Source organism: Balaenoptera physalus (assembly GCF_965194825.1).
Source record: "Balaenoptera physalus genome assembly, chromosome: 8".
Taxonomy (NCBI): domain Eukaryota; kingdom Metazoa; phylum Chordata; class Mammalia; order Artiodactyla; family Balaenopteridae; genus Balaenoptera; species Balaenoptera physalus.
Window position 1 is genome coordinate 110,718,730 of NC_138887.1, and position 21,555 is coordinate 110,740,284.

The following is a 21,555-nucleotide window of genomic DNA, read 5'->3' on the forward strand; positions in this document are numbered from 1 at the left end:
TTAATGCAAACAAAGCCAAGCAGGTTTCTCAAGACTTTCTGAAAAATCTCTGCCTATAAAATGAGGGCAAGTAAGTGCTATGGCCTCTCAGCCAAGTTACTACAAATGGAAAAATTCTATCAGCCAAATGAGTCCAAGGGGTACACTCTTTGAAAATGGACTCAGTTGGCAGGGTTGCATACCTTTCTGATGGATATTTTTCCAAATGCTGATTGAGCAAAAATCCCAATTCATGTACAGAAAGCACCTGGTTCAGAGGGGTTCAGGGCAATGACTCCTAGTGGGGCCTGAGTATAGCTAAGTAGGACTGAGATGTCAGGTAATGTCTGCACATACAGAACAAAAAGACTTCAATTTTTTAAAAAAGTAGATAACTATTCTCTAGTTAAAAGGTCACTATCTTTCAAAGAACAAGGATCAGAATACTAATGGCAACATTTAAATGTTAAAACTGTGTAGAACTTTTCTCATTACTACACCACATATGTCATCATGTGGAATTTCCATGACCTCACATGCAATTTTCTAAAAGAAAATGGTAACTGGAATGTCTATTAATTAGAGCACAATCCATATTCTGCCTTCCACGGATAATTTTCAACATCATAAAGCCTTAACTGCTTACCCAGGCTTCACAATTCTGATCTACTCAGTGCTGTACTGTATCACTTACTTTAATTACACTACTCAGTACTCTATAACTTCCAGCCCATTCCATGGATTTTCTGAGAAAGTTGGGCTGAGAGAGCAAAAATCTGAAATGCCACCATTACATTCAGAATAAGTTAAAAGACACTGACTAGCAAAAGCCAGTAAATATAATTCATTAAAAATATTTACAGCAAGACACCCATCTAAATTTTGACTTAAATTTTTAAAAATCAGTTTAAAGGATGGATAATTAAAGGATGGAAAGATAAAATGTGAGTAATTAAAGGATGGAAAGACAAAATGTGAGTGAAATTATACTGCTAACTTTTTCCTCACATGAGGGCATAACTGAAAGTATAAATCCTAATTTTCTGAAGTGTGCTAAAATACCCCAAATATATTACAAATCTTCTTTAAGTTCCCTACCTTTGATATAAAATATACATGTCTTATGTTTTAAAAAAAAGGACACATATTACAGAAAAATAAAGCGAAAAGTCTAGTAAGAACTCATAATAGGGATTTCTACTTTTTTTAAAAACCAAAAAAACTGATAACCATTATTAGCAGCCATCAAGGTTATCACCTAAATGGATTAAAGTAAAATAAATTCAGCTTGAAGAAGCCCCTCCCCACATTATTTACTGTCACCCACTGAGTTTAAGAAATTATCAAGACCAAAAAGTAAGTAATATAACAAAAAACAAGATGGAAATCTCAGCTCAGAATTTTCTTGCTTTTAAAAATTTATGACAGACAGCATACAGGAAGCTTGTGGTGGTGAGTATGTGTGAGAAGCACATTCAGAGCATTCCAGCCAGGCCAAGCAGAAATTTAGTACTGAAAACTCTCACACTTACAAACACACACTGTGAGGGTGAGGCACAAACAGTATCTGTTGTTTATATTTAGTTTGCTTTGGGTGAAAACAAGAAAGAAGAGCCCAACTACCTCTGAACACTGGGCCAGGCTCAAAATCAAACACTATTTCACTGGGGACAGAATGTAGGAGGGGACTGGGAGTCCGGGATTGGTATTTCCGAAGACAGCGCATCAGCTGGTTCAAAGGGGCTGTTAGAAGAAAAAGAGAGGGGCAGGCAAACACAGGAAGACAGACACACAGAAGAAATGAAAGAAGTCATGGGGAATAAATGAGTTGAAGCCTGCTTCACAAAATAATTCTGGATGTCTAAAAAATCTGCTTATTTTCATAAAATTCCAATGATTCTTTATAAAGTGATTCACAAAAAGGATAAGAAATGGCATTTGATTTTTGGTACTAAGCAGGCAATTTTTCTGACTAAGTTAACTCTGTGATGCTAACAGGATGGCAACATTTAAATGCTGGATGTATTGGGCAAAATTATCAAAAGCCACAGCTATTAAGACATATGAAAGTCAAACTGGCAGCAACATTAATTGGTGGGTTCATGGAATAACAAGCAGGAAAAAAAAAAAAACTTTTATAACTATATGCTATAGTAAATACTAAGTCCAGAGTACATAACGCAGGCTTATTATTTTGGTAGGTCCAGGTATATATAAATATTACAACAAAAGATGGTTTACTCAATGTTTATTCAACATAAAGTATCTTTGAGTCTGGGCTTAGATATTTTGAATATAAAGTAGGTCACAGTGAAGAGACCAACTCTAAACAAGATATGCAGGTATTGTAGGGCTTCCTTATTAAATAGAAGACAGCTGAAGAGGTAAGCATAAAGGACCACCTGGAAGAAAACGTCAAGATAGTTTCAAACACCATCTCTTAGAAAAATCTTATGGGGGTAAAATCTTATTTAAAAAGTATTTTCTAAAGTAATGTTTTGCTATGCTCCCAATTTTCACTGTGTGCTAGAGTGAACATCTGATGAAAATGCTGTAAGAAATCTCAATTCAGTTTCTCATTTGCTTATTTTATTTACTGGACTAGTAAAAGGGGAACTAGGCTTTTCTATTAGGGGTCCATGCTATAAAGTATATATTCCAAAGCCTTCTAGAAAGCTGAAGGGAAGTGGCTGACAATGTCTAACAAACTGACAAGTTGTAGCAGGCAACCCCAGGGATTCTCCCCAAGAATGATGTAGGGAGTCAAGTTTTAACTGGTTGTAAGCTCAATCTTTAAGTATTAGTGGAGGTGGTTAGGAATAAAGTGGGTAAAATAATTAAGGATCTCTCCTTGACAACAACATCTAAAAAACTGTAGACAGTACATTTAAGACTCCCTTTTATGTCCTCTCTTTTTCTCCGGCTATGAATTAGTTAAAATTTTATTAGAGATAAATGATAAATACTAAAGAAAAGCAAACAATTTTTGGTTTTTCTCTGCACATTTTTCTCTGTGTCTGTGTTTCATGAAAGAAGCAAATATAAAGAAGACAAGCAGCAAAGCAATTGCATTTTTCCCTGATTTTTTTTTAAAATTGAAATCACTACTTACCTCCATCACTACGAAACCCTTGGTCTCTAATCAAGTCCTACAAATAAATAGTAATGTATATTTAATCAAAGCATATGGTAAGAAAGTAAAAACATTTTATTTTCCACTAAGCATTCACAGAAAGGTTAATTCAAAATAATACCTGCCTTATAAATTACTTCACGAAACAGAAAGAATATGGAATTAGCTAGTGAACATGATAAAATAAAAAATTTGAAGCACTCGCCAACCTAACCCTAGATTGAAGGGATTATTAGTCCTGACGAAATGTTGAAATCCATTTCAGGCCATTCAAAACCAATGGCTGCATTAATTCTTAAAAAAAATTCTACTGGCACATATTAAGAGCCATAAAATGTTCATACCCTTTGATCCTGTAATTCCACTTCTGGGAATTTTTCCTAAGGAAATAATTCAGAAGAAAAAATGATATGCACAAAGATGTTTAGTGCAACATTATCCATTATACTAAAAAACCAGAAATTATTTCCCTATTTTAGGCATACTGACATATTGGTTAACTAAATTATAGTGTATCAATTTAGTAAGTATTATGTAGCTACTAAAACAATTATGAAGCTTGACTCATGAAACATGTTTACAATAAAAAAGAATACAAAATTAAATGTACACTGACACAATTATAAAAATATAAATGTGTAAGGACACACTAGAAGGGGGAAAAAAAATTTGTCTTTATTATTAAAATAACAGCTTTTTACAACAGACAACGTGGTGGGGCAGGGCAGTGGGGGAAGAGCCTACTGGCAATGCAATGCAATTTGGACCCTGACAGACAGAACTTAATCTACCCAGTATAACTTAAATATGAGGTCTCTAAATAAGCTCAAAGTCTCTTTGCAAATAGGCAGCTTTTCATTTATAGGCTAAAACAAAGAGCACATTCTTTACAGATGTATTTCTGTCATGTTCAATGTATTATATAAAGACTTTAACATTTTTCTACAGAATAATCAACAAATACTCATATCTCCAAATAAGATGCTAAATGTTAGGGGTTGTGTGACTATCAATAAATATAAAAAATCATGGTGGTCTCACTAACTTTGTGTTCTTGAGAGCTTATAATCTAAGTGTAAGAAAGATATACACACACAGAAATTATGTGATATAAGAATAAGAGCTTAAGAAAACAATAAAAAAGGTGCCAAAGTTGCTTAGTTAATTGCCAAATAAATAGTATGGGTGAAAAGATTCTTCATGCTACGTGAAGTTCAAAGGATAAATAAATAACTATAGAACTTGGCCATTGGTGAAGCATTTGAAGAAGATGATCTAAGTGTTGGGGTTTGATGGGTAGACAGGAATGCAGAAAAGAAAAGCAGAGGGGGACTTCCCTGGTGGTCCAGTGGTTAGGACTCCGCACTTCCACTGCCGTGGCCCGGGTTCAATCCCTGGTCGGGGAACTAAGATCCTGCAAGCTGAGAGGCGCGGCAAAAAAAAAAAAAAAGTCTTCTAGACAACCTACTGCTAATAACCACCATAAACTTATATTTTCCAATCTCAAATATGTTCTTAAAGCTCCTTGACAATCTTTATCTATGTGACCTAGGTTAAATAGGATCTTCTAGTATTCCAATATTGACTATTTCAAACTTTTTGCCAATCTCCTATGGGGTTCCTTTCTTACTTATATCTCTTCCCTTTTTTAGCATGACAGAGAAAACAGAAACTATCAAAGAACATTCTGTTCTGCCTCTATATCTACAAACATTTGTATAATAATATTAGCTATAATTTTTGAATTCTTATTTTGTGCCAAGAACAATAAGCATTTTCAAATCACTACAAGGGGTAGACACTATAGGCCTCAAGGTTAAGTCATCTGCCCATGGTCATACTGCCTGTAAAGAGCTGCGGAGCTAGCTATGTTCATCTTCAATTCCTCATAGCCTCTGAGGAACATCACTTCCAAGTTCAAGGAATTTTACTACCTCAGTTATTCTTTCTTGTTATTTTTTAACCTCTCTCTTCACTTGCTTCTTCCCCTGAAGTTACAAATATGCTCAAGTCTCTGCTTCAATCTATGGCCCTTTCATCATTCCTTTATAGCCAAGCTTCTCAAAATTGGCACTTAATCCCACATCTTTAACTGGTTTTGCTATCCTCCAACAGTCCTCTAAAACAGCTCTCAATGAAGTAAAAATGACATTGTAATTGCCCAATAGTCATTTCCAGTCCTTATCTCATTTGAGTCTCAATGGCAACTGCCATCAACTACTTAAGCATTCTTGAAGTCCCCTTTTCTCCCTTTGGCTTCTGCAACACTACTTTCTCTTATTTGAAGCTAAAGTTAGGAAGAGAAGCCTAAAATGGAGACAGAGAATGACAGTCTCTGCCTGTATCTCAAATGTTAATGTTTACTGGGGTTGCATGTCTACCCTCTTTTCAGTTTACATATAGTATTTGAGTAATATCACTTACATCCATGACTTTAACTGACAAAAATAGTCTATTTCTAAATCTGTATCCCTACTCAAGGTCCTTGTTTCAACTGCTACTGGACTTCTAAACAAGGAAAGTTCCACAGATATCTTAAAGTCAAGATGTCCAAAATAAAAGTTAACATTTTCATTTCTACAAACCCTGTTCTTCTTCCTTTGGCATTTCCTATCTTAATGGATAGAATAAATACTATCTATTCACCTAAGCCAGACAACTCTAGGCATTATCTTTTTTTTAATCACCATTTCTTATTTATTTATTTTTGGCTGCGTTGGGTCTTCTTTGCTGTGCGCAGGCTTTCTCTAGTTGCGGTGAGAGGGGGCTACTCTTTGTTGCAGTGCACGGGCTTCTCACTGCGGTGGCTTCTCTTGTTGCAGAGCACGGGCTCTAGGCACGTGGGCTTCAGTAGTTGTGGCTCATGGGCTCTAGAGCACAGGCTCAGCAGTTGTGGCGCACAGGCTTAGCTGCTCCGCGGCATGAGGGATCTTCCCAGACCAGGGATCAAACCCATGTCCCCTGCACTGGCAGGCGGATTCTTAACCACTGCGCCCCCAGGGAAGTCCCTAGGCATTATCTTTTGTTACCTCTCATCTCTTTCACTTCTCTCCTCTACTACTATATAGAACAGTGATTGAGATAAGAAAGAAAGACCAGGTTTTACCCCATTTCAATCATTTATCACCTGTGTGATCTGGGGTAAGTTTCTTGATATCGCTAAATCTAATTTTCTTAACAGTAAAATAAGGATAATACTACTACTTAACTCACAAGTGTTTGTGAGGACAGAATAAGAAAATTTATGTAAAGTACTCAGTAAAGTACCTAGCACATAGTAAGCATTAACAGTAGCCATTTACAGTATTCATCCTAACAATCGTGCCTATCAAATCTCTCACTAATTCAAAAGAACTTTCTAAAGTAAAGAGCTGATCACTTTCTTTCCCACTCAGTTTATCGGACCCCCTATTACCAACTACTATAGTGACCTCAGAGCGATAACATAATGTCTTTCAGTGTGGACTCTACCTACTTAGTTTCATCCTCTACCATTCCCCACCCTTCTCCTGAACCCTAAACTCCTACAATACCAACTATTCATTACAACCCACATAAAGGTACTTCTATATTTCTGCACATACCATTTCCGTAACAAATGCCCTTCCTTCTTAAAACCCCCACCTAGTGCACTGAATAAACTCCGACTCCTTCCTATTCATCTTCTACAGTCTGGCTTAAATGTTGTCCCTTCTCTGCTAAACATTACTAGATTTAACCAGGTAGGGTTCATCATCCCCTTCTATAAACTATCACTGTACATTTTGTGTTTATTTATTCATATGGCTGATTCATCCATTTCCATTAGACTGTGACCTCCTTGAGGGCAAAGACTGTGCTAATTCATCTTAATTCCCTATTCTGACACAGTGCCTATCCCAGAGTAAATATTAAATCTGGTTTACTGGAATAATAAATGACAAATAATGACTGAAATTGAATGAAATGACTGAAACTGAATGAAATGCTAAAAGGTTTATATTTTTCAATGGGAAGTAAATGAAAGTTTTGGACCAAAGGAACAGATGATGATAGAGGTTTTATAAAAATTATTCTGATAATAGCAATAAAAAATGGAAATGGGCAGAGAGAAATCAATGGCAGGAAATCTATTTAGGAGATTAATGTAATAAGTAGTTCAAGTGAAGAAATATGGGCCCAAATGGTGGTAGTAATAACAAATTTGAGACGTATATCAAAAGGAAAGGTGACACCTTACGACTATTTGCTTAGAGGGGAAGACGAAAAAGCAAGATATAAAGATGACACTCCTAATGTTCAAGCCTAAGAGAACAGGAGAAACTTAATAACACTAAGACATAAAGAGAAATAGTCTAAAAGAACGTCAGTTTTGAAAGTAAATACAAAGGTAACAACTTTGAACATACTGACAATAGATCTAACTGACAATAGATCTGACAATAAATACAAAGGTAACAACTTTGAACATACTGACAGTTAGACCTAATAGATCTAACTGACAATAGATCTAGAAATAAGATGTGATTTCTTATTTCACACAATCTCCTTATTTCCATATTTCCCTCTCTATTTTTTTTTTCCTTTGTATTCAGGTCTAGCCAGATAGAAGAAGACCTTATTAGTTGAGAAAAATTGATATTAATGAATCCAATAAAAATAGAGAAAAAATTTCATAGTAAAAAATAGGAAGAAAGTCTGACTTGGGAATGTATCTTGAAAAATGAAATTAAGATTTATAAGAAGTTTATTTTCTTTTACATTCAACAAAACTTTAAGTTATAATTTCAACAGTATGCTAATCCTTAGAATTAATACAGAAAAAATCAAGTTTTCATTGGTAATAATATCAAACTTATGGCAGCACAAATTGAAATTCTTAATTTCATATTCATCTTTTACATCACAATCATCATCATTTTTATAAAAATTTTAAAGGACTTCATCAATCCCTCAAAGGCCTCCATCAATCCTATGATATTTAAATCATTTTCACTTGAAAAGCCTATTCTCTTGTCATCCTTATAGACTTTCTCTCTTTTACTGTTAACTGGACTAATTTAATTCTGCTGTACCCTTATTTCTCAATGACTTTATAAGATTTGAGTAGTTCTACCAAGTGACTTTTTCACTGTCTTCATAAAATCCTTAAAATCTTTTTTCTGTTGTCAGATTCACAATCAATCTGCTTTATGTTTTCACTGAAATGTTGGATAGTGATGGAAAAGGGCTGGAATGCAAGCTGGTATTAAACGGGGAGGGATATGTGAGTGGAGACTAATATTAAGGGAGTCTGTTAATTAGTGATTATTTTCCTGTTAGGATAATTTTTGCTTCTTCACTCAACCTTATGAGGACTCACAAAAGGAAAGCCGGTATAATGAGAACAACCCTCGTCCTCTAACATACACATGACCCCTCAGTAACTTCAGTATTCTACTTACATGCGGAAACAGTTTCAAATTCCTTTATAAATATAATTACTTTCCAAGGCAAACAAATTTGGTGGCTTTTTTGTTTTGTTGCTTATTACAGACAGAGACTGAGGATAACCCACATTTTTTATTCTAAAGTACAAATTCTGGGAGAAGTGATCCCAACCCCACCACAGCTCAGATAGCAAGGGCTCTTTATTCTCTTCAGTTACTGAGATGATGTATCAATAGTTGAATGAACCAGTCCTTTTGGATTGATCCTGCGTATCTCATCTTTTTTCTCATCTCTTCCTTCTCTTTTGTCTATATCAGGAACTGGCAAAATACAATGGGCTGGCCACCTGCTTTACTAAAGTTTTACTGGAATAAAGCCTCACCTATTTGTTTAAAATGTATTATCTATGGCTGTTTTCACACTACACTGAGTTCAACAGCTGTCATTAGAGATCATGTGACGCACAAGCCTAAAATATTTACTATGTGGCCCTTTCAGAGTTTGTTGATCCCTGGTCTATATTATGGGAAACAGACCTCTGCTTTGTCTTCTAACCCTTTTACTAATACAAATACTTTTTGATGACTTCTTATGTTAGGTGCCAACTAACACCTAATAGTTCCTATGTTAGGGAACTATATTAGGAATGGTTTCTGCTGTCCAGGAGTTAAGGTCAAATCGAAGAAGTGACACTAATGTACATAATTAACTTATAGTGTATAAGATAAACCAGGAAAGTAAAAAAATTCAAGAGTGACCAGCCCCAGAAGGAGAGTAAAATAATTGACTTGTGTAGAGATGGAATCCAATGGTATACTCAAGAAAGTAAAGAAGGTAAAAGGTAGCTTTGCATGAGAAGTACATAAAGTAATGATTAGTCCTTAAGGGTTATTTAACTCAAAAGTTAAACTTTTCGAAATTTAGGTAAAGATTTCAAATTGATCTAAATAGGAAATATGCAAGTGTATTCTTATTTTTTCTTTACCCCAAAATGGTCAAGTGGATTATCTGTTAAATAAATGAAGATAAGACTTTTACAGAGATGGTGTCGTAAGGAAAAAAATGAGAATAACTCTATAATTTGGTGCCAGTTAAATATTTTACACCATCAGAGAAGATGAAAAGGCTTTTCTGATTTGTAATTCATGAAAAGTCTATCACTTATAATAAATGTGATAAATGAAAGATGGCACTTATTTCTGATCTATATTATAAATGTAGCAGAAAAAATAAAGAAACACATTGGAATTTTCTAAGTTCGAGCACTGCTGGATACTTACATCAATATTGACAGGTTCTATGGTGTTTATATGCACATTTGGAGCTGATGAGGACCGGTCTCGTTGTCCAAACTGATTTCGATGATCTTCATCTGGTCGGAAAGGCTGTGGAATTGGAATGGATTTTGAAGGAGACGGACTGGTGAGAATTGGGGGCCTGGAAAAATCAAGTGATTGGAAGATAAGATTCAGAGCAACTTTATAGAGATAATAACATAGAAAAATGGATGATATAAAGATTTTCTTGTTTTCATATTCTCAAATAAAATCTTTAAAGTAAAGCATTAAAAATCCAGCAGTAATGGCTTTTAAAAGTGTTAGTTTAAAAAACTAATATGTGCTTGCAACTAACACTGACAAAGCTGCTTTGCTCAAGCAGAGGCTCCAGGGAGTATCAATGATAAGAACACTGATTCTTATCCAGAAAACTCCAGAGAAATCTACAAATGGCTAAAAATTACCTGTTGTTAATCAGCTGAAGAAACTCTTGTCCTTTAAAGTTATACAAAAATGCTCTAGGTAGGCACTGACTGAATAATGTCTGCCAATTTCTCTACCTTTGCCATTTCTTGATAGTTGAAGTTACTAAAATGAAATTTTTATGGGAAGTATCAATATTAGGAAATTATAAATCTTTTAAAAACATACATGTGTTTTTCAGGACCTAAAAGATATACCTATTGCTTTATACAAGAGTTGAATTAAAATCCTGAACAATAATAGCAAAAGATCATTTCCAAATTCAAAAGATGATTCTCAGAGTGTCAATCTCTCATATTTTGAAATGTTTACCATGCCCAATAATCGATACAAGACACATAGGAAAATAATATATTAAGCATTAAAGTAAATATTTGTAAAAACTGCTTTTTGATGAAACCATCAAAATAGGTGACAGAGTGACCTATTTTGGTACTGTGGATAAATAACAAAGTCTATGATCTCTCACTGCTCCCAAAATGAACCTGGCACTCACAGAGCACATTAAAGTTTTGAGAATAGATTGTAAACACCTGTGAGAAGTCTGTGCCCCTCAGAAGGAATATCCTAGGGAGCTAAGAAATGAGTGTCACTTGATTGACGAGGTGTGACTGTCTTAGTGAGCTCCATCAGGACCAATGAATGACGCAGTGCTAACAGCCTCTCTTCAGAGACTGGTTATCGTTGCACCCCATCTTATGCGAACTCTGTAACTAACCAGCATTATCTAGTGGTTAATAGGACAGCCAGAAAGACAATGTTGAGGGAATAAAAAGACATTTTTAAGACGGGAGAGGGTTTAGAGAGGAATGAGAAGAAAATACAGTAGAAAAGGACTAGATAAAGGTTGAAAGAGCCAAAGAAGCCAAATAGTGACAAAAAGCTTCTAAATAAAATGTTAATAGAATCTGAACCAAGAATCTGTGCTTCTTTGAAGCACACTTTTAAGGGTAGGGAAAGAAATTTTGACTTTATCTAAATGAATCCACTTAGAAGGGAAATAAAAATAATAAAATATTATGTACTTTAAAAAACTGCTATAAGCCCAATGAGAATTATAGGTAAGGCTGATGGAACTAGCCTTTAAGAAAATTAGCATGTTCTATTGGTCCTTTTTATTCTGATAATTGAGAAATTTTTAGTTTGTGACAAAGCTGTCTTTATTTCTGCTTTAGACAGCCAATAAAAGCCGTTGGCAAGGGATTTTGGGAGCAGGTAAAAAGAATGTAAAAGTGACAATATTAGCTTTTAAAAAGTTTTGGAAAGTACACTGACTTTTTAAACACTACTTAGAGGTGATTTAAAGTCTCAAAGCAGTAACATACTTTAAGTTAGAACTTAAAAGTGGAAAAAGCCTGAATTTACTACAACTGAATAGGGTAGTCTAATTAACACAACTTATCTGGTGTAGTGACAGCAAGTCATCCTTGAAACTTACTGAATTAAAACTATGACAGCAACATGTAGTACACAGTAAGTCAGAAATATGTACGCAAAGGACATTGGTCTTTAAGTAAGAAAAACAAAAACCTGGATTAAATCTAATAAATTTTATTAGCAAATCTAAAGAAAATGGGTATACTAGAAGACGAAGATATGCTGCTTGTACCTCCCTTCTCCCCTTGCCCCCGTGCCCCCACCATCACCATGCTTTTATTTCCTATGCTCATTCAGATTCTAGAATTCTTTACGGTCCAGTTCAAATCCCACTTTCTTGATTAAATGTTGACTACCCTCTCTCAATATTCTCTCTTCTCCTGTAAACATGATAATATTTATTACACAGTTTAAAATAATATATCATAAATTGTAGATTATAATTATATACTATTTTAAAATCATCGGCCATTATCTTATATGTTAATGTTACTTTTCTAAATGGAAATCATATACTTCTATATCTGATATTAAAAATAAAGCAATGATCACAAGGCGGGGACTCTAAATTATCTGTTGCTTGATTTTTTTCAAGGATGGTCCTAAAACAGTCTATGTCAGCTTTAACCCTGTGTATCTGTACCAAATGTATGTAAATTAGCTGACTGGTGTGATAAGTTACCTGAAAAAAAAAAAATCCTTAATTTAACAATCCAAATGTTGGAAAGGTTTATAATTAACCAAAAGTTCCAAAGAAATCAGCTCAAATAGCATGTCACTGAACAGCAGGAAGCAAATCATACCCAATAGAATCGGAGGGGGGTGCAGAAGGGGATGACCCAGACGTAAGGGCAGTCTCTGCTAAGGAGGCCTCCTCCTGCGGTATTGGGTGGTGTTCAAAGAACTTGGAGACAAACAGCAAACTGTGAGGCAAAAACAAAAACAAAACAAAAACAAACCTAACTTGTGCAAAACCCAGAAGCTTCATATACCAGAATACCTTAAAGAATTAACAAAAATGTCTGAGATCAAATTCCATTTTCAGGAAGGATTGTTAAATTCAATTAGTTGTATTTTTGTCTAAAGGCTTATTGTAAAAAATTATATTGTACTTTCAAAGGCAAGCGCAGAATCAAAACTAATTGCTCTACACAGCAAATTTCTACATAGTAGAGGGGAAAAATCATGCTTTATGGTTAAGGAATTAGAAGAAAATGTATCTACTGCTAAAAATTAGGTTATATCATTATGATATACTTTAAAGTACAGAGTTGAATTCCCTCTACTCAAGTAATCAAAAAAAGTAATAAGACTTTACTAGCAGCAGTAACAACACAAAAAAAGATTAAAATAGACTCAATCTATTGAGAGAGGGAGTAGGGGGAAGAGAGGGAGGAAGAGAAGGGGCGGGGAGGGAGAGAGAGACAGAAAGACAGACAGACAGGCACACTAACTTTGAGAGAGAGAGAGAGCACTTAATTTACAAAATATCTGACAGAACCAGATTGCCCAATCTGCGGTCCAAAAATATAATGGTTAATTTAATTGAAACACCCAAAAACCAGTTAAAAGTGATTTCTATGGGGAAGGGATCTTTATTAATTAAAAGAGAATATAAAACATAAATGAAATGTACAGCAAACCAGAATTATAATTTGAGAGAGAAGTACTGGCTATACTACATATTACTCTCTAGCCACACTTCAAAAAGTTCCCTGTAACAACTCTTCTGTACAGAAAACTTCCACAGACTCCAAGACATACTAGTTTCACATTAAGAAAAGTTAAATGTAAAGTGGAAGACAGAAAAGAAAAATTTTTTGATTACTTACTCAAGTTGGTCATAATTAACACACATCAGTGGAACCTCTGTACTACAACGCTGGTGAAATTTATAACCACATGTTTGACAGCGGAACCCCTGGAAAAGCAGCTTTCGACAGAAGTCACAAAATGCTAAGGTGAAAAAAGTTTTCCGTACCTGCAAAGTAAAACATCGTAGAGGATTTCAAAAACTAGTAAGAATCTTTTTAGAAATCAACTTATTTACTCTTGATTAAAATAACAAATCTTTAATATGCTTACATCATGAGAACTGACTTAAACACTAAGATACTAAAATGAAAACCAGTGGATTCAAGCTAACAGATGGACTACATGTATTTATCTCCCACCCACTAACCAATTAAACTCAGAAGTCAAGAAGATGGGAAATAAATAAAAGACTAACTAATATCAAGCTTTACTACATAAAAGTAAAAGCAGAGATGACAGGAGAAGGAAGAAACAGAGGTGAAAGACAGAATAAGGGTACACTTCAATAACTCTACAAAGAAAGGAGTTAACAGATGCTTATTGGTGTTGACAGAACAAGAAACAATGGCATACTTAAAGTTACAAAGGTATGCAATGGAGGAACCAAAAAACCCGCAAAAAACAAAAATGCTTCAGAGGAAGAGAGAAAAGAGGAGGAAGGTTGTAATGTTACAAATGATCTAATTCCCTATGGAACTGGCCATAAGTAAATGTCTAAAACTGATAAAGAAAGAAACTGTGGCTTAAAGTTATTATTTAGTAATATGAAAATAATCACGAGAAGAGGTTGAAACAGAAACCATTGAAAGTTAAGAATGATTTCCTCTCAGATAGCCTCATCCACCAGAGGGCAGACAGCGGAAGCAAGAAGAACTACAATCCTGCAGCCTGTGGAACAAAAACCATATTCACAGAAAGACAGACAAGATGAAAAGGCAGAGGGCTATGCACCAGATGAAGGAACAAGATAAAACCCCAGAAAAACAACTAAATGAAGTGGAGATAGGCAACCTTCCAGAAAAAGAATTCAGAATAATGATAGTGAAGATGATCCAGGACCTTGGAATAAGAATGGAGGCAAAGATTGAGAAGATGTAAGAAATGTTTAACAAAGACCTAGAAGAATTAAAGAACAAACAAACAGAGATGAACAATACAATAACTGAAATGAAAAATACACTACAAGGAATCAATAGCAGAATAACTGAGGCAGAAGAACAGATAAGTGACCTGGAAGACAGAATGCTGGAATTCACTGCTGCAGAACAGAATAAAGAAAAAAGCATGAAAAGAAATGAAGACAGCCTAAGAGACCTCTGGGACAACATTAAATGCAACAACATTCGCATCATAGGGGTCCCAGAAGGAGAAGAGAGAGAGAAAGGACCCGAGAAAATATCTGAAGAGATTACAGCTGAAAACTTCCCTGCCATGGGAAAGGAAATAGCCACCCAAGTCCAGGAAGCTCAGAGAGTCCCATACAGGATAAACCCAAGGAGAAACACACCAAGACACATAGTAATCAAATTGGCAAAAATTAAAGACAAAAAAAATTTATTAAAAGCAGCAAGGGAAAAATGACAAATAACATACAAGGGAACTCCCACAAGGTTAACAGCTGATTTCTCAGCAGAAACTCTACAAGTCAAAAGGGAGTGGCATGATATACTTAAAATGATGAAAGGGAAGAACCTACAACCAAGATTACTGTACCTGGCAAGGATCTCATTCAGATTCGATGGAGAAATCAAAAGCTTTACAGACAAGCGAAAGCTAAGAGAATTCAGCACCACCAAACCAGCTCTACAACAAATGCTAAAGGAACTTCCCTAAGTGGGAAACACAAGAGAAGAAAAGGACCTACAAAAACAAACCCAAAGCAATTAAGAAAATGGTAACAGGAACATACATATCGATAATTACCTGAAACGTGAATGGATTAAATGCTCCAACCAAAAGACACAGGCTCGCTGAATGGATACAAAAACAAGACCCATATATATGCTGTCTACAAGAGACCCACTTCAGAACTAGGAACACATTCAGACTCAAAGTGAGGGGATGGAAAAAGATATTCCATGCAAATGGAAATCAAAAGAAAGCTGGAGTAGCAATACTCACATCAGATAAAATAGACTTTAAAATAAAGAATGTTACAAGAGACAAGGAAGGACACTACATAATGATCCAGGGATCAATCCAAGAAGAAGATATAACAATTATAAATATATATGCACCCAACATAGGAGCACCTCAATGCATAAGGCAACTGCTAACAGCTATAAAAGAGGAAATCGACAGTAACACAATAATAGTGGGGGACTTTAACACCTCACTTACACCAATGGACAGATCATCCAAAATGAAAATAAATAAGGAAACAGAAGCTTTAAATGACACAATAGACCAGATAGATTTAATTGATATTTATAGGACATTCCATCCAAAAACAGCAGATTACACTTTCTTCTCAAGTGTGCACAGAACATTCTCCAGGAGAGATCACATCCTGGGTCACAAATCAAGCCTCAGTAAATTTAAGAAAATTGAAATCATATCAAGCATCTTTTCTGACCATAATGCTATGAGATTAGAAATCAATTACAGGGAAAAAAACATAAAAAACACAAACACATGGAGGCTAAACAATACGTTAGTAAATAACCAAGAGATCACTGAAGAAATCACAGAGGAAATCAAAAAATACCTAGAGACAAATGACAATGAAAACACGACGATCCAAAACCTATGGGATGCAGCAAAAGCAGTTCTAAGAGGGAAGTTTATAGCTATACAAGTCTACCTCAAGAAATAAGAAAAGGGCTTCCCTGGTGGCGCAGTGGTTGACAGTCTGCCTGCCAATGCAGGGGACACGGGTTCGAGCCCTGGTCTGGGAGGATCCCACATGCCGCGGAGCAACTAGGCCCGTGAGCCACAATTACTGAGCCTGCGCGTCTGGAGCCTATGCTCTGCAACAAGAGAGGCCGCGATAATGAGGCCCGCGCTTGCCGCAACTAGAGAAAGCCCTCGCACAGAAACAAAGACCCAACACAGCCATAAATAAAATAAATAAATATATTAAAAAAAAAAAAAAAAGAAACAAGAAAAATCTCAAATAAACAATCTAACCTTACACCTAAAGGAACTAGAGAAAGAAGAACAAACAAAACCCAAAGTTAGCAGAAGGAAAGAAATCAAAAAGATCAGAGCAGAAATAAATGAAATAGAAACAAAGAAAACAATAGCAAAGATCAATAAAACTAAAAGCTGGTTCTTTGAGAAGATAAACAAAAGTGATAAACCATTAGCCAGACTCATCAAGAAAAAGAGGGAGAGGACTCAAATCAATAATATTAGAAATGAAAAAGAAGTTACAACAGACACCACAGAAATACCAAGCATCCTAAGAGACTACTACAAGCAACGCTATGCCAATAAAATGGACAACCTGGAAGAAATGGACAAATTCTTAGAAAGGTATAACCTTCCAAGACTGAACCAGGAAGAAACACAAAATATGAACAGACCAATCACAAGCACTGAAATTGAAACTGTGATTAAAAATCTTCCAACAAACAGAAGCCCAGGACCAGATGGCTTCACAGGTGAATTCTATCAAACATTTAGAGAAGCGCTAACACCCATCCTTCTCAAACTCTTCCAAAAAACTGTAGAGGAAAGAACACTCCCAAACTCATTCTATGAGGCCACCATCACCCTGATACCAAAACCAGACAAAGATACTCCAAAAAAAGAAAATTACAGACCAATATCACTGATGAATATAGATGCAAAAATCCTCAACAAAATACTAGCAAACAGAACCCAACAACACATTAAAAGGATCATACACCATGAACAAGTGGGATTTATCCCAGGGATGCAAGGATTCTTCAATGTACACAAATCAATAAATGTGATACACCATATTAACAAACTGAAGAATAAAAACCATATGATCATCTCAATAGATGCAGAAAAAGCTTTTGACAAAATTCAACACCCATTTATGATAAAAACTCTCCAGAAAGTGGGCATAGAGGGAACCTACCTCAACATAATAAAGGCCATATATGACAAACCCACAGCAAACATCATTCTCAACGGTGAAAAACTGAAAGCATTTCCTCTAAGATCAGGCACAAGACAAGGATGTCCACTCTCACCACTATTATTCAACATAGTTTTGGAAGTCCTAGCCACGGCAATCAGAGAAGAAAAAGAAATAAAAGGAATAAAAATTGGAAAAGAAGAAGTAAAACTGTCACTGTTTGCAGATGACATGATACTATACATAGAGAAGCCTAAAACTGCCACCAGAAAACTACTAGAGCTAATTAATGAATTTGGTAAAGTTGCAGGATACAAAATTAATGCACAGAAATCTCTGGCATTCCTATACACTAATGATAACAAATCTGAAAGAGAAATTAAGGAAACTCTCCCATTTACCACTGCAACAAAAAGAATAAAATACCTAGGAATAAACCTACCTAGGGAGACAAAAGACCTGTATGCAGAAAACTATAAGATACTGATGAAAGAAATTAAAGATGATACCAACAGATGGAGAGATATACCATGTTCTTGGACTGGAAGAATCAATATTGTGAAAATGACTATACTACCCTAAGCAATCTACAGATTCAATGCAATCCCTATCAAATTACCAATGGCATTTTTTACAGAACTAGAACAAAAAATCTTAAAATTTGTATGGAGACACAAAAGACCCTGAATAGCCAAAGCAGTTTTGAGGGAAAAAAACGGAGCTGGAGGAATCAGACTCCCTGACTTCAGACTATACTACAAAGCTACAGTAATCAAGACAACATGGTACTGGCACAAAAACAGAAATATAGATCAGTGGAACAGGATAGAAAGCCCAGAGATAAACCCACACACCTATGGTCAACTAATCTATGACAAAGGAGGCAAGGATATACAATGGAGAAAAGACAGTCTCTTTAGTAAGTGATGCTGGGAAAACTGGACGGCTACATGTAAAAGAATGAAATCAGAACACTCCCTAACACCATACACAAAAATAAACTCAAAATGGATTAGAGACCTAAATGTAAGACCGGACACTATAAAACTCTTAGAGGAAAACATAGGAAGAACACTCTTTGACATAAATCACAGCAAGGTCTTTTTTGATCCACCTCCTAGAGTAATGGAAATAAAAACAAAAATAAACAAATGGGACCTAATAAACAAAAAAAAAAAAAGAAAAAAAACAAGAATGATTTCCTCTGGAGAGTGGCATTAGAGGCTAACAAGGGATAGGGCAACAGATGATTTTTTTTTGTAAACCCCTCTGCACTATCTTAAAAACTATATACATTTGATTAAAATGTAATATACTTTGATTAAAATGTAAAAAGGAATTTATAATAGAAAAAAACTAGTTTATAATTATATGAAAATCAGATCAACCCTACCTAAACTTGCTAACTTAGGACAAGGGACAGGAAAATCACCTAAAAGAAGGTAAGAACTACTTTTAACAAATTATCAGTTTGTTAGAGGATTAGAACACCTAAATGTATCTGTGAACATTCCTCTATGTGAAACTTAAAAGGCAACATGTAAGAACTCCATGTCAGAAGCCAAACATGGGTCACATAAACAGAACTGTGCCAGGGAAGCTCTATCTTGATAACAAACAAAACCAGAAATTGTTTTAAACTGTTTGGTTTGTATATATAAGAAGCAGAAAACACAAAAAGGATAAACAAATAACAAAATGTTAACAATGGCTATTTGAGAGTGATGAGAGCATGGGTGACTCTATTTTGTCCTTTGTTCTTTGCTGTATATTCTCAATTCATCTCAGTTTTTCAGACAGCGTTAATCACACACAATAGTAAGAAAAATACATCATGATCCAGGACACACCTGTATTCATATAATAATATTACCCTAACTATACATAATGCATATCAGAATTTTCTAATCCATTCTACTGCATGTAAATGCTTTTCATGATCCACTAAATTGATTTCAACACCCACTTTATCAAACTCTTTTCAATAAACACATATTTAACAGGATAAAATGTTATTAAAAATAATGCTTCATCAAGAAAATGGTATCTTGGCACATCATCCATTCTGGCTTTTTGAGAACATTTAGATAGTTTTAAGAGTAGCTCTTGTTTTCTTCACCTTTTTGTCTATGTATCACTTTCTAGGGGATATAAGAAAACAACTGACTGTTTTTAGCTTTGTTCCTTTTCCATTTGTCTCTGGATTTAAAAGCAATTAGAAAATCTTCTTTAATATTTATGTGGCTACTATTTACTAAAGCAAGCATCTTTTTATATTGCTAGCATAATCTCTGGAAATTAGAGCACAGAAAAATACAAAACGTATTCACAGGAATCAGCATTTTATAGTCACTTTATCCTTTCTGCTAACTGCTCATACTCTCAATCGCCTAATAACCTGTGGACTTTCATGAAGCCCTAATTTCTCTTGCTTCTTTAATCTACTCAGTTGCAGTCTTTCTTCCTGTCACTGACTTATATGTGAAAACTATGTGTAACTGGTTGTTTCTGTATGTAAAGGAAGGGGGAAAAAAAGAGAGAGAAGGAAGGAGGGCAGGAGGGAGGAAAGCAGAACGGAGAGAAAAACACCTGAGCAGGAGAAAATGTGGGTATGCATTTGAGCATAAATTGAGTGACATATACCTCTATCTGTGAATATACCTTTGTCAATAAAGGTGGGCACAGGAAGGTATATCTTTGCTTTTGGGCCACAACTTATGCTTATTTTGGAATTCAAGACATGGACGGTAAACTCGTGGGGGCCATAGAACAGGCAATTTGCATTCATTAATTTGTAAGGTGTGGGGCTGTCTGAGGGAAGACATTAACTTTAGTGCCTATAGAAAATGGGAAGGTCTGGACACATAGCATCAGTTTTTAATCTTGGTTCTCTACCTTCCCTGCCCCCTGCCAGTTCCCAAGGATTCCTGGGATGCAGGCATATACTGAAGGAATCGCTTTTATAACAGACTATGAAACCAGGAGGCATAAGCAGCCTTCCTGCAGTAGTCAACAAAAGCCAGCCCAGAGAAGCAGGGAGAGGATTTCTTTCCCTTTCTAAGCAGAACACAGGCTTACTCTTGCCTATGACACTAAGAGCAATCACTCCAAAACACAAATCTAATCACACTGCTCCCCTGCCTATTATAATCATTAAATTTCCAATGATTTTAGGGAAAAGTCTAAATCTTTAACATAGCTTACAAGGACTCTCACGAGCTTACTCCACCCATATACACGCTACACTCTTAACAGCCGCCTCTCCAACTTTGTATCATCCATTCTGAACTTCTTTCAAAACTGAAAAGGTAACATGCTTTCTTGCTGTTCCCTCTGTCTAGAGTACTTTTTTTTTTTTTAATATTTATTTTTTTATGGCTGTTTTGGGTCTTTGTTGCTACACGTGGGCTTTCTCTAGTGGTGGCAAGCGGGGGCTACTCTTCGTTGCAGTGCGTGGGCTTCTCTTGCTGCAGAGCACGGGCTCAAGAGCACAAGCTCAGTAGTTGTGGTGCACGGGCTTAGCTGCTCCGCAGCATGCGGGATCTTCTTGGACCAGGGCTCAAACCTGTGTCCCCTGTATTGGCAGGTGGATTCTTAACCACTGCGCCACCAGGGAAGTCCCTGTCTAGAGTACTCTTCCCTTCACCCTTCATCTGCTCTTCCCTCATCCATCAGGCCTTAGCTTTCATATTTCTTCCTTTGGGAAAACTTCCTGACTCCTCAAAGGCCAGGTTAGGAATCTACTCTGTGTATCTATAGCACTTTAAACATACATGGTAATTAAGAGTGCTTATGAAAATTTTTAATTAAATCATCTGTCTCTCTACTCTAAGGCAGGGATACTGTTTTCTTATTAATTGTTATATCCCCAGATCAGGCAAAATATTGGCAAATGAAAAGATCTCAACAAATATTAACTGGCAGCTCTCCAACTGTGTTGTGAAGATTTCCATACTCTGCAACTAACATGCAGTTTGCTTTCATTACCCTCTTGTGGCAAGGACCTTCCTGAGGCACTGCTTAAGGTTAGT

General features: G+C 35.7%; 1 protein-coding gene across 7 annotated transcripts in view; it reads right to left on the reverse strand.

Annotated features, from left to right (window-relative positions):
• BRAF (B-Raf proto-oncogene, serine/threonine kinase) overlaps positions 1-21,555 on the reverse strand; it is a 159,744-nt gene that overhangs the window by 48,967 nt on the left and 89,222 nt on the right. For 3 of the 7 annotated variants that reach the window (XM_082472957.1, XM_082472958.1, XM_082472956.1), the window contains exons 6-10: positions 13,491-13,639; positions 12,462-12,581; positions 9,802-9,958; positions 3,092-3,128; positions 1,603-1,722 (exon numbers count right to left, since the gene is read on the reverse strand). In XM_082472957.1, coding sequence (XP_082329083.1) covers positions 1,603-1,722; positions 3,092-3,128; positions 9,802-9,958; positions 12,462-12,581; positions 13,491-13,639 — 583 coding nt within the window. Of the gene's footprint in view, positions 1-1,602; positions 1,723-3,091; positions 3,129-3,456; positions 3,493-9,801; positions 9,959-12,461; positions 12,582-13,490; positions 13,640-21,555 lie in introns of all 7 variants that reach the window. The other 4 variants (XM_082472960.1, XM_082472959.1, XM_082472961.1 and 1 more) reach the window with 3 other exon arrangements.